Source organism: Lethenteron reissneri, chromosome 19, assembly GCF_015708825.2.
Source record: "Lethenteron reissneri isolate LAM-NWPU_2019-01 chromosome 19, ASM1570882v1, whole genome shotgun sequence".
Lineage (NCBI taxonomy): Eukaryota > Metazoa > Chordata > Hyperoartia > Petromyzontiformes > Petromyzontidae > Lethenteron > Lethenteron reissneri.
This window is the reverse complement of record NC_083797.1, coordinates 14,918,856-14,931,760: the sequence shown is the minus strand read 5'-3', so window position 1 is coordinate 14,931,760 and position 12,905 is coordinate 14,918,856. Positions and strand designations below refer to the sequence as shown.

General features: G+C 50.9%; 1 protein-coding gene across 1 annotated transcript; it reads right to left on the bottom strand.

The window, feature by feature from the left end:
• Nucleotides 1–4,457: 4,457 nt before the first annotated feature.
• On the bottom strand, nucleotides 4,458–7,654 carry LOC133344046 (olfactory receptor 51I2-like). Its single transcript, XM_061553995.1, has 2 exons — nucleotides 6,528–7,654; nucleotides 4,458–4,634 (listed from the first exon to the last, which is right to left on the bottom strand). The coding sequence occupies exons 1-2, from the start codon at nucleotides 7,524–7,526 to the stop codon at nucleotides 4,458–4,460; spliced, it is 1,176 nt and encodes a 391-aa protein (XP_061409979.1). The 5' UTR covers nucleotides 7,527–7,654.
• Nucleotides 7,655–12,905: the final 5,251 nt, after the last annotated feature.

Sequence of the window (12,905 nt, the reverse complement as noted above, 5' to 3'; positions counted from 1 at the left end):
ATTTAACTTTTATTATTTTTTACCTACGTGACTTTACCGAATAAACCTAAGAATACGAAAATAAAACCGATTTTTGTAGTATTTCTCTCATGTCATGTTTTATTTACTATACTCTACGGTATTTAATTGACAGTGTTACATAAAAATGTACAATATTTCTTACTATGAGTTTAACGATGCTTCCATTTTTTGTCGAACCGTAACGAGTGTAAAACAGTGACCGTATGGGCATTTAAATACAATGCATTGTTGTGTTCCGACTTACTAACGGGGTCTCCGGAACGGAACCCCTTTGTAAGTCGAGGACTTCCCATATCGATCCATGGATAAATCACATTGGCAAATGTGGTTGTATCCAGCACTAAACATCCGCTTCAGGATATTATTATGCTGAGCTAGGAAACGAGGTTTGATTCAAAGCTTTGGTGCTGCAACGGCTTTTGCAAGAAATCCAGTTCGCATTGACCACACACGGTACTGGGTCATCCATTTAGTACGTACGCATGGAGGGGGGAGGGGAGGTTAACCCCAATGCGTATGTAGGGGTGTTAAAGAGAGGGCCCGTTATGCATGGCAGCCTATGGAAAACAAACACAGTGGGCGGGGCTACGTAAGTGCACGAGGAGGTGCCCTCTACGACGTCCGAGCCAGACACCCTGGGGGGGGCTGGTTCGAACGTTATGATCCCCCGGGGCCCCACCCCTCAGGGAGGGGTTGGGTATAAAAGGGGATGTTTCAAAGGGCTCGGGAGTTATGTTTTAAGCTAAAGGAAGAAGACTGAAGACGTCTTAGATAGAGCCCTGGACTCCCCTAGTTCGATGTCCTTTTCAGGGCCGGACAGGACTGAGCCAGCGGCGTGGTCCCGAAAGCCAGAGCCGGTGCTCTTGTAAGAGCTGGTCTGGAACTCCGGGTACCGGGCCCGACTTACCAGTGTCGGGCCAGATAGCCTCCCCTAGCCCATTAGTGGAGGACTCGGGGCTAGGACAGAGTTAGCTAGGGGTGTTCCCGAGTTATACGGGTGAGGGGGCCGATACCCCCTCGAGTGTTATATGCCCACTGTCGTATTGTGAAATAAATATACGTGTGCCTCAACCTCGGTGTCAAGCGTCCTCACCGGTACTTCACGTATGCTTGCGTATGGGGGGTCTACTGACAATGTACGCATAGGAAACGGGGGGGGGGGGGCAGGTGAAGCCTCGATAATAATTTGTCTACATTGGCCTTCAAATGAGTTAGATAGTCCGGCGGTGGACTGTTTGCTTAAACACGTTAATATTATTAATCATTGATCGTTTCTGCGTGGGGGGGGGGGGGGTAAAAAGTACGCGTGCGTACAGGGAGAGGCGGAGGGGTCAAGTTTTGACAGATTTTTGCGTACCTACTTAATGGAAGGCCCCTACTTGTGGTGAACATGCACACAAAACACTCTCTGATACTAACATATGGCGCTGTCTTTGAAACTGGTCTCCACCAGAGACGGCGGCCTTCTGTATGACCTCGTCTGGCCACCAGTGTCAGAGCCGAGAACAACGCCAAAAAGCGAACGGTACAAAGACAACGCCACTTTGAAAGGATTTATAGCTCGGGGTTAGCAGCTACAAAATGGGATATTTTTGTCAGTATCAAAGTATGAAAACACGACAATAGGTTTTACCCTTTCTGGATAATAAAACATGTGTTAAGATGTTCAAACACCAAATAGAAACCTTTTGCAATGCAGACTTGATGCCTTTCAAAATATATCTATTTGGTGTTTGAACATTTTAACGGCTCCTGTATTATTGCCAGAAAGGGTCTAACCTATTCTTATTTTTTCAGGCAAAGGCTTTGTCTCACTTCTTCCATGTCTCGTCCTTGGGATAGTGAAAAGGCAATTAGATGGACGTCGAAGACTTCTATGGTTTGACAAAGGTGGATAATGTACAGTAAATCCTTGGATTGGGAGCATAATTCGTTCTGGAAACGTGTTTGTAATCCAAAGCACTCGTATATCAGTTGTGATCACGTGACGCTTGGCAGACAAAGCGTATACACGTGTAGTGCTAAACTTTACGCGGACAATTTCTTTCTTTTCTGTCGTCACTTTATTTGTCCAACACAGCACATTTCGCTGCCATCCTTTAATGCGTTCTCCACTCGCTCCGTTCCTCCCTCTCTCTCTCCGCCTCTCCCGACTCCCTTCTCTGCTTCCCCGTCCCACTCCAGCCGTCGCTCTTTCTCGGCTTCTCCGTCTCACTCCGACTGTCACTCTCGTTCGGCTTCCCCGTCTCACTCCAGCCGTCGCTCTTTCTCGGCTTCCCCGTCTCACTCCGACTGTCACTCTACGACTGTCACTCTCGTTCGGCTTCCCCGTCTCACTTCGACTATCTCTCCCGTTCAGCTTCTCCGTCTCTACTGCTACCTTATACATTTTCTTACACTCCACTACTTCCCTACACTTCTTCCTCTCCACTGCTACTCTATGCTTCTTCTACTCCGCTGCTACCCTATACTTCTACTATGCTACTCTGCACTTTTTCTCCACTGCTACTCTACACTGCTTCTCCACTGCTACTCTATACTTACTCTTCTCCACTGCTACTCTATACTTCTTCTTCTCCACTGATACTCTATGCTTCTTCTTCTTCTGCCTCGACCGACTGCATCCAGCTCTATTATTTATCCCCCTCATTAATTCCCAATTAATTAGATTGCAACCCCCCTAACGCCCCGCGCCCCCGGCCCCCGCTGCCACCTGTCTCTATTCCCAGACTTGGAGGCGCCACCTTGTACTCAACAACAACAACCGGCCAATCACTGCCCTGCACGATAATTGCCCAACGGGCCGTCTCGACTCACTCGTTGGCCCCCAGCAACAGCAGCATGTCCCGATTCGACCCCACTGTTTTCAACCCGCAGATGTGTACAATTACCCCCCTTGGCGCGCGTTAAACCACTACACACGTACTACTCGTATTGCAAGACCTCGCTCGTTTATCAAATTAATATTTATTGAAAAAATTTGCTCGTCTTGCAAAACACTCGCAGACCAAGGTACTCGCAATCCAAGGTTTTACTGTATTGGCTAAGTATGGCACAGGTTTTGCCGTACGCACGGATGGCGTACGACGATGACGGTGGTGGTATGATATAAAATTGTGCTTCACAAATACTCATTTGTGTGTGCTGCTGCTGCAAAGCATTCGGTGTCACAGACAAACACACAGAGATCTGTGTTTAGTTTAGATAGAAGGAACGCTCGACTTCTCTGCTGGAAGCTGTAAAGTGCAACGCGTCTCTTGTGCGTGCGGATAGCGCTGCGGAGCAAAGACCTCCGATTGGACATTGCACCCGGTGATCTGTGGACTCTGAATGAAGGTCCTCTCCTTATTGCCCAGATGGGAACTGGAACGACCTCCCCAGGGATTGGAAGAGGTTGGAGCCCACGTGGCGGTTATGACTGATTAAACAAAAACTAAAGCTATTTTTTATTTTATTTTACCAGGTAAGGTCCACTGAGCTATATATATATCTTTTTCGGAAGCGACCTGGCTACAAACTATAGCTCAACTAAGTAAGTGGCTTATCGCGTGGAAATGTATCGGAGCCAAATACTCAAAACTCGTGCTTCTCAATGTGGAGGTAAAAACCGAAGGACCCTGAGAAAAATCCATGTGACCATGGGGAGAGAGACACGCAAACTCCGAATATACAGAAGGCATTAGGGTCGGGATCGAACCCATGACCTCCTGTACACCAGGCGAGGCAGTTAACATCAGACGCGCCGCCGTTCCTCGCCCTCAAGACTGCTGCTGGTGCCTGGGGCTGGAGCGTGCACCTCCACAGCAGTGTGCTTCAGGGCGGGTCGCCTGCGCAAGACTATGGGGGGGGGGCGGCGTGCGGGCCCCCCTAGAGCTTGGGGCAGTAGCAGCGTAACGAGTGCAGAACAGGCGACGTGGCCTCCCTTTGGTGGCCAAAGCTACGAGTTGGGGCTCTTTGACAACCACCATGAGATTCGTTTTCAACAACAGCGTAAAAGAACACGTTTTGTTTAAATTAAAATTAGAGCAGTAACGTTTGGCTTCCACAAATTGCAAATGGAGTGTTTGTTTCTTTGTCACTGTGTAACAAGGCATACAAGCTGAGCTGTAGTGGCTGCATTTTGTGAAGAAGGAGCGCCCCTACAGCGTTAAATGTTCGAGACCGCGAGCGTAACGACGATGCGATTAGCCAAGAGGAGCCCGCGATATACAATAGCCTGGGTGCGATCATGCGAGACAAATTAAGTGTTGGGGCCCAACCTGACCGATCACCGCACTCCCTGAGTTCATAATGTCGCTATTACGCTACTGGCTTCGCGTGATCCATCTCGGCTTGAGACACTTCCAGCAGCCAAACTCTCGACAGGAGCGATTGTCCATCGCGACAGCGGCAGTGATGGTGAATCATTCGCCAGGCCCCTCCCAGGTTCCGCTCGCTCACGACGGAGGCTTGAGCGGCCATGGAGGCATCCCATTGGGCCGCGCATATGGAGTCGGGGGTTGTTCGAGGAGCAAGGGCAGAGTCGTTTTGAGCCATTCCACGTCGATCTCTTTGTGGCGGAGGACAAAATACCGGCCCGCCGATGTTCTGCGCTTGTTGTCGCTGCAACGGAGCTGGGGAGACGCCTTCGCAACGTTCGGGGACCAGGGGGCAGTGTCCGTGCTACTCCACCTAGGCGCTCGTGCCCGCGGTGGTGGCTAAAGCGAGGGGGCGGTCAGGGCGTCGTACCTACAGATCACTCGCCACTGGGAGACGGTGCTGCTTCTCGGACGTTGCAGGCGTCTTGGAGGTTTTGGTATCGGTTTGAATAAAATATTGTGTGTATGTTGAGCGTCTTTTTCACCGTACGTAGCCAGCCGCGCTAATTGAAGGTGTGAGGGAAATGCAACAAACTAAACAAAAAGCAGTTCGAAAGAAAATAGTTTCCAATCTACACGATTGAAAGGTCCATAGCTCCAGTGGCTTCCTAATATAGGAAGAGCGTTCCAGACGGTCGCAGGAGCACATCTGAAAGCGCCGCGCGATGCGGTGACCATCTTTGTTCGACGGTGAGCCACAAGCTGCTCCTTGGGAATGGATGATTTGGCAATGGCCACTGTAGTCTTGAGTTCTACTGGGTGGATCGGCTGGTCTCATTTACATTCAAGGGAGGTGCCCTCATTCATTACATCTCTGATTTTGTTTTCATAATCCACACGGGACATCACAACTGGATCAGCGTTTGATAGTGGCGAAAGTGAGAATGCTTTTTCATTAAATTTATCCCAGCGTTTTTGACTCTGTCAAAGCAACATTTGTTTTTTGGCAATTTACTGTTTTCAATTACTTTGGTGACCTCATGGCACGTTATCTCAGCCTGGTTAAGTGAGAAGATTCCTTTCTGCTGATTCCACCTCTGCGCTGATCTCATACTCCGAAATTTCACGTGGGGCAATAAAAAATAAAAATCGCTTTTTTGTAACTAGAATTTCGGCGGGCTGTGGCCACCTTATTCCAGCTCCTGTGGAGGGCTTCTCGGCGCTCCGCATCTCGCCTGTCACCCCCACTGATGTCGTCTTCTACCCCCCCCCCCCCATGTATACAGATACCACTGACTCTATTGTATGTAGGATGTGTAGGTATATATGCCTACAAAGCCTACAGATTATGTTGTATGTAGGGCGTGTAGGTATATATGCCTACAAAGCCTACCGATACCTCAGATTATGTTGTATGTAGGGTGTGTAGGTATATATGGCAACAGATACTACTGATTATTGTATGTAAGGTGTGTAGGTATGTATTCCTACACACTCTACAGATACTACTGACTCTATTGTATTCACTACTACGATGCTGTCATCTCTCTTTTAACAATAATTCACGAGCTTCGTGTGGTATTGTTTCACGCCATGTGATATGATGCGATGTGTTTACTGTTTGGTTATTACCTTTTGAGTTCCAGCATCTATTGCGGAGCACCAAGGGAGATGTGAGTTTCCCGCGTTCAATGCGGGGTCTCTCCAATATTTGCAGTTTTGAGAAAAGTCCCCCATAGAGGTTGATAGATTCAACTCGTGCCGGGTCTTGACCATCAATATCTCCGATTCGTACGCGATTTTTGGGTCAGGTGGTGTAAGTAAAATGTTGTGTCGTAAGCCCTCCTGCACCCGACACAGCCAATTAATAAAGTTGTCACGTGATGAACAAACATGGCCAATTGATTGCTGCTTCGGCAGCACTACCACCCGTGTTGTTGGAGAGCGCTCAGCGCACTTTTACCAACTGAGTGCGGACCTCTCACCGGTAGCTACAGCCAGCATCATCAGGCAGCTGCCAAAAACTGGAAAATGTCTTCCAGTCAACTTAATGAATTGGCTGTGTCGGATGGAGGAGGGTTTAACGACACACATTTCATTCACAATGACCTAAACATCAACGTGGGATCACAACATTGGTCGCGAGAGCTCGCGCGTTAGAGAGCGAGGAGGAGGAGGTGGGTTCGGCAGGGTGGGTAGGGGGCTCACGGAGGAGGCGGAGAAGGGCTTGAGAGAAAACAGGCGCTTGGCGGTCCTTCTGATCTCGCCTGAGCGAAGTCCATAGATGATGGGATTGAGAGCCGGGGGGGCCACGTAAAAGAGGCAGCTGAGCCCCGAGCGCACGTTGTCTGGGAGCACCACATACTTGTCGACGCGGTTGTACGTGATGACGAAGAGCAGCGGTGCGTAGAATACGGTCAGCGCGAGGATGTGCGAGACGCAGGTCCTCCTCGCCTTGACGTGCCCCCTGCTCGCCAGGAGGTCCCGGCGCTCCGACCCGAAGCCGCACTCGTACAGGATGCGCGCGTACGAGAACGCGACGACGGCCAACGACGTGCCCACGGTGGCCACCGCCACAGCCACGCCGTACGCGTTGCTCGCGACGCCGTCACTGCAGGCGATGTTCACCAGCGACATGATGTCGCAATAGGCCCCCGGCAGCACCTTGGGCTTGGCGCAGCCGTCGAACTTGAGGGCGAGCATCAGGCCCAGAATGACTGACACGATGGCGGCCGATGCTGTGGCCACGGCTGCCAAGACCGCGGCCGTGCGGGCATTGGTCACCAGGGCCGGGTAGCGCAGCGGGTGGCAGATGGCGGCGTAGCGATCGAGGGCCATGGCGGACAAGATATAGCAGTCGAGTGCGCGGTACAAGTGGACGGCCAGCATCTGCGCCACGCACTCGGCGAGCGTGATGCGGTTGCTCGCCGCGAGGTCGGTCATGATCCGAGGCAGCGTGGCGGTGCTGCCCGCAATGTCGCTGAGGGCCAGGCCGGCGAGCAGGATGTACATTGGCCTGTGGAGCCGCTTCTCGCGGCTAATGATGAGGCAGAGGAGGACGTTGCCCGCCAGCACCACGATGTAGATGAGGAGGACGACGGCGAAGACCAGCGGCCTGGTGCTCGGCGGGTTTCTCAGAAGTCCCGTGATGGTGATGAGGTTCGAATCGTCGTGAGAAACGAGGTTGGAGATGTTGGTAGCGGCCATGAGAGGCCACGTGCCGACACGAGCGTCTGCATCTGGCGATGCAGAAGAGAAGACGACACTGATCACACCCGATCGTTACGGCTTGGACATTTATGCAAGGTATCTTTAATCACACTCGTCGTTGTTTATTCCGCTTTGCATGTAAATGTTGCGAAAGTAATAATAATGTTGGGTTGTATAAAGAGCATATTGCCATCGGCGTTCATGAAAAACTGCATCTCGCAATCGCTGAGCCACAGACAAGCGGAAAGGCAGTGGTCAGCCGGTGAGCTGGCACTGCCGACAATTTCCCAAGCTCTGCGGTCCTCTCTATGTGTTAAGATGGCCTCGTAATGGGTGTTTGCACAGGTAATTAAAACAATGAGGTAGCAGCAGCTGTAGTTTTCTGGAACATTGTTGAATAATTTAACTGTCTGGTCAACTGCAGGCTGACATACAGAAGACAACAACTTTAAGACCCATTGTTAGATACCACGAGGTGTTCAGAGACATTGATATAGACACACACGCAGACACAGCAAGCTAAAGGCGAGACACAGCAATGGCACTGAGACACCGACCAATATTAGTCTGAGTCAGCCACAGACATGCACGCTACTCACACTCCAAACACACAAAGACAAAGATCTCCCGTATAGCCTGAACAGACTATTGGAGCAAGTGCTCTTCGCGAGTACCCTATGAAGGCCGGCACGGCACACGAGGGGGTGGGTGGCTGACACTACCCCCGGCCGCCTTTGCCTCCCCAGTGGTGATGTTTCCACACCATGCTAGGTACTCATTTAAAGGCTGAGTCGACTTAGGGGAGGCCCATGGCCGTTTCAGATGATTATAATCATCGCTGGTGTTTGCGGGGGGGAGCGCGCAAACCGCTGCACTGACGCACATCACACATACACCACATATACACACACACGCACGGAATAGACACACACAAAGACCAGAGATATACGCAGAGAGTCGAGAGACGCACAGAGGAGAGAGAACAGCGGAGAGGGAGGCACGCAGCCTCCCACGCGGTGAGCTGGTGCAGCTGTGGCTGTTTACTGGTGCAGGGACTTGACTCTGATGAGGTCGGAGCCGATGGGAGCCGGGCAAGTTGTGAGGCCACCACCACCATCATCTCTGCTGCGCAGCTTCGCAATCGCGGAGCCGCACGGCGCCACGCCGCCAGCGGAGTTGGGGACACGTTTCTGGATTTGCAGCGTTCTTGGGGGACGTTCGATCAGCACTGCACGTCCCTCGCCATCGGTTGAAGTCACGGCGCGAAGCCCCTTTTGGACCCCACGAGCTTTGACATTCAATCAATGCGAGTTCAGCCCCAGATGAGGCCTGGAGAGCGGAATGGAGTTCTCATGAACTCACAAACAAACACCACCTTGTGAAAGAGCCGACGCAGAAGATCCCTGGGGTTTGATCTTCCACGAAGTTCGTGGTCCACCCTAAACCGCATCCGCTGCACAAACCATGGCAGCAGTCGATGGGAAACTAAAAACTCCCCAGCAGCAGCGTGCGACTGTGGTCATCCAAAACAGACCCAACAGCGTGTAACGACGCAATTTCCCGATCCACAAATACCAAAATACGAAGGGAGACATCACAGCGATGATGATACAATTCTGCGCTACTCCTGACGCGGTTATCTGGCTGACCACCTGAATGTGAAATTGCAGCCGTTGCTCCGAATCTACATCCGCCACGCAAAAGATGAAGAAGCGGCATTTCACGCGGCTTCCCTCTTACGCACCGCGAGGTTGTGATTATTTTATAGAGTACCCAGAGCCACCCCTCTCGAACCCCCCCCCCCCACCTCCCCTCCCCGCACCCCCCAGTTCGAGGTGGAGTCCCCCCTCACTCTCCCCCCCACCCTCCCACACCCCCCTACTCGACGCGCACGCGAGGCTGCTGTTGGACAGAGCTACGTGGACGCTCCCGGCCTTTTTGCGCGCGACGATCCTCGTCGTCGGTGGTGGCAGCGTTGAGCGCGCGCGGTGCCGGAAGAGCAGCGTCGTAGCGAGAGATGACAGAGAGAGAGCGATCGGTGCAATTCACTCGGCCGCGGCTGGAAAATGTTAATCACCGGGCAGTGCAAACAGCGCGCGCGTGCTAAGCAAAGCCACGCGCGGCCACGGGCGGCTGTAATCACCGCGCAGTGAAAACACGAGCGGCGGTGTTACCTTGCTGCCCCTCGACGTTCGCATCGCGCCGTCTGCTCGCGGCTGTTGTTTGAAGCTCTCGGGCTACAGGGGATAATCGTTGCGGCGTAATCGCTTTCACAGATTTCTGCCCCGAAACAATATTCTAGAAACGCTATTTCAGCAAAACGACCGGGAAGGGTGCTTTAGCCCCCAATGTGTTAATCTGGCCACCTAAGTTTAATTGACGGGCACGGCTGACATCAGTGATGAGTGACATCTGAACCGGTCCTGGATGCCCCCCAGGGCCGTATAATCAAATTGGCACAGTAGGTACAGTTGGCACTGTGCCTAGGGCCTGCTAAAAATGTTTAACCATATTGTTTTATTTTGATAGAAAATGTAATTAAGACATCTTCTTAAATAAATACGTATATTTACGTAGCAAAAATAGGCACAGTGTATATACTAAGAGGCAAAGTCATGCCAATCGTTTTTTCATATGGTGAGAGATATTAACACCGGAGATGAACTTTTCGATATTTTTTATTGCAATATTAGCAATAACACTTTCAAATGGTGTTTTTCGCACGATTTCATTCTCAATAGAGAGTAGTGTTTGGGAAGACAAGGCGTTATCACTGAAGTTGTCACTGAAGGCCTACGAAATACGTGGATAGGGGCCTACATGAACCTTAATCCGGCTCTGGTACCCCTCTTCAACCCGCACTGGCCAGCGCGGTGAAGTCTGGTCAAATAAGCCCCACGACCCTTACAGCATGGGTAGGCCCTCATCCAGCAGTGGATTCACAAGGAGCTGCAAACTATACATTATTACGCAAATCGAGAACATGCGACAAAGATATATTTCTTGTTGATTTCAGTTTTAATTCAAATATGGGTAATATTGACTGACCTGCGTTCCACGGTAATGCGTGCACGTGGCCACGCACTTCATTGGCACGAGTCTGGTTGCAAAATTCAATAATTGTTTTGAGCGAGCGGTAAAACGTCCAGGAGCATTCGTCTTCCTTTATGAAGCCGCGCAAGCAATATCGCCAGCGCCCTGTCATGTTTTCAGAGCGACCGGGATCAATTTATCAGCTCCCCCGACTGTTCTTTGACCCCGAACACAACGACTGCCGCTTTTGGGACGGAGCATGCCAGAGACGCGTTCCTCACAGGCGCCCTTTGTTTACGTTCTGGCAAGTGAACAATGCCTGTCAAGTTAACTCATCCGGGGGCTGAACGTACATTGGTTTGCCCTTATCAGTTGTCATTGGGCGGTGCAGTGATAACACTCGAGCCTCATGGCAATAAGTTTCTTGGCTTCGATTCCTGACTGTGGTGAATGAGCAATGCCCTGGCAGGAACAGCTGATGCCAGTCGGCTTTCCCCTCATGGGAAAGGTCCTGGCAAGGTGAGGCTTGTGGACCCCAATGTGGTTTCAAGCCAGGGCTGTCCACATATGCCATATTTTCTGTCTGGCTGCTACAGCAGAGGTGTAGGGAATTCCAACATGACCTATATCTCTGCTTTATTGACCTGGTCAAAGCCTATGATATCATCAATAGGCTTGGGCTTTGGTTTGTTCTTTGTGCTTTCAGAGTCCCTGACTATGGTCATATTTATCAATACAAAGACATCCAACCTAATAATGCAACTCAGAGAGTCAGCGTTGTATTGACGGGAAGGATGTCCTTCTCGCTCAGTCACCGATGCTGCGACATACTAGGCAAATCACCGATGCTGCGGCATACTAAGCTCGCGCATTGACATGCTAATCTCTCACGATACAATAGCCACTTCCACAACCTCAGGCAGACCATATCTAGCCCCGCTCTCTTACCCTGAGGCTGCACCCATCTCAGGCCTATATAAGACATTGTTTCAATTTCTCTCACCTGAAGACGGTCGCTTGTGTTGCGATCGAAACGTCGTGATCCATTAATTTTCTATCTACGTGACTTTACCGAAAGAGCCAAAGTGTATGGATTCCTGCAGTCACGAAAGCTTCAAATCAAGATTGGACTTCCATTGTGAACTGGACTTTCATGGTAAACTGGACTTCCATTGTGAACTGGACTTCCATAGTTAACTGGACTTCCATTGTGAACTGGACTTCCATGGTTAACTGGACTTCCATAGTTAACTGGACTTCCATGGTAAACTGGACTTCCATGGTAAACTGGGCTTCCATAATGAACTAGACTTCCATTATAAACTGGACTTCCGAAGTGAACTGAACTTCCTTGGTCAGGGGTCGGAAACCAAAATAACAAGAAGAGGCATTTTTTTCGAATTTCAAGAGCTGCACTGAAGTCCTTAAAGAGCCGCATTCGGCTTGCCGAGCACTGATCTAAATTATTCCCACGTGTGGCAACTTCCCAACCGTAGAGCTTGCGTTCAGTTTGGTGGCTGCACATTTCATTGTTCTAAAGATAAGTTCGCCGGTGGACCCGAGAGTCGGCCACACACACAGTGATGGACCCACGTTTCTTGAAGAAGCCTCCACGGGCTTCTTCAAGGGACGCTTCCCTTTGACTCTCAAACTCCCAACTCCAAACCTGTACACAAGAAGCGTCACGCGAGGCCTCTCAGTCCAAGGAATGCATGCAGCCGTCCGCCCATGGTACATAACACATTAAAGCAGTGGTTCTTAACCTGGGGTGCACGCACCCCCTAGAGGTGCGAGATGCCCTTTGTGGGGGTGCGAGACGTGGCCAGATTTTTTTAGAAGGGAAATAATCGAAAACACAAATTCAATTGTTTCATTAAACCTATGTATTTATTAACATTGCACATTTTTTTTTACTTTTGAGAACCAACGCACCTCCGATGAGCACGGTTGGCTTATGTACGGTGCTCAAGAAGTTCAACATACGGGACGTACATACAGGGCCCCTTTAGCTCGGAGCATGGCCCCGCAGCGATGTCGGGAGGGGCTGCAGCGGCTCCGTCTCCCTCGAGGAAATGCGTCTCCTCCAACCACGGACAAGCGCGGGTGTTTGGGGACTGCTGGGACGCATTTAACGTCTGCATTAAAGTGAAATTATTGAACATTTGACCTACGAGTATTTCTGGTGATATGAACAATCCCGGACGTGATCAATCCGCTGCTTGATGAACGTCCTCCGCCGAGTTCTTGTCGGTCGCCAACGTCTCTCGGATCCGCCCATAGAACGATCACCCGCACCCAAGCGGCTCCACGGCGCGTGGGAGTCGGCCACCCGCCAGCGGGAGG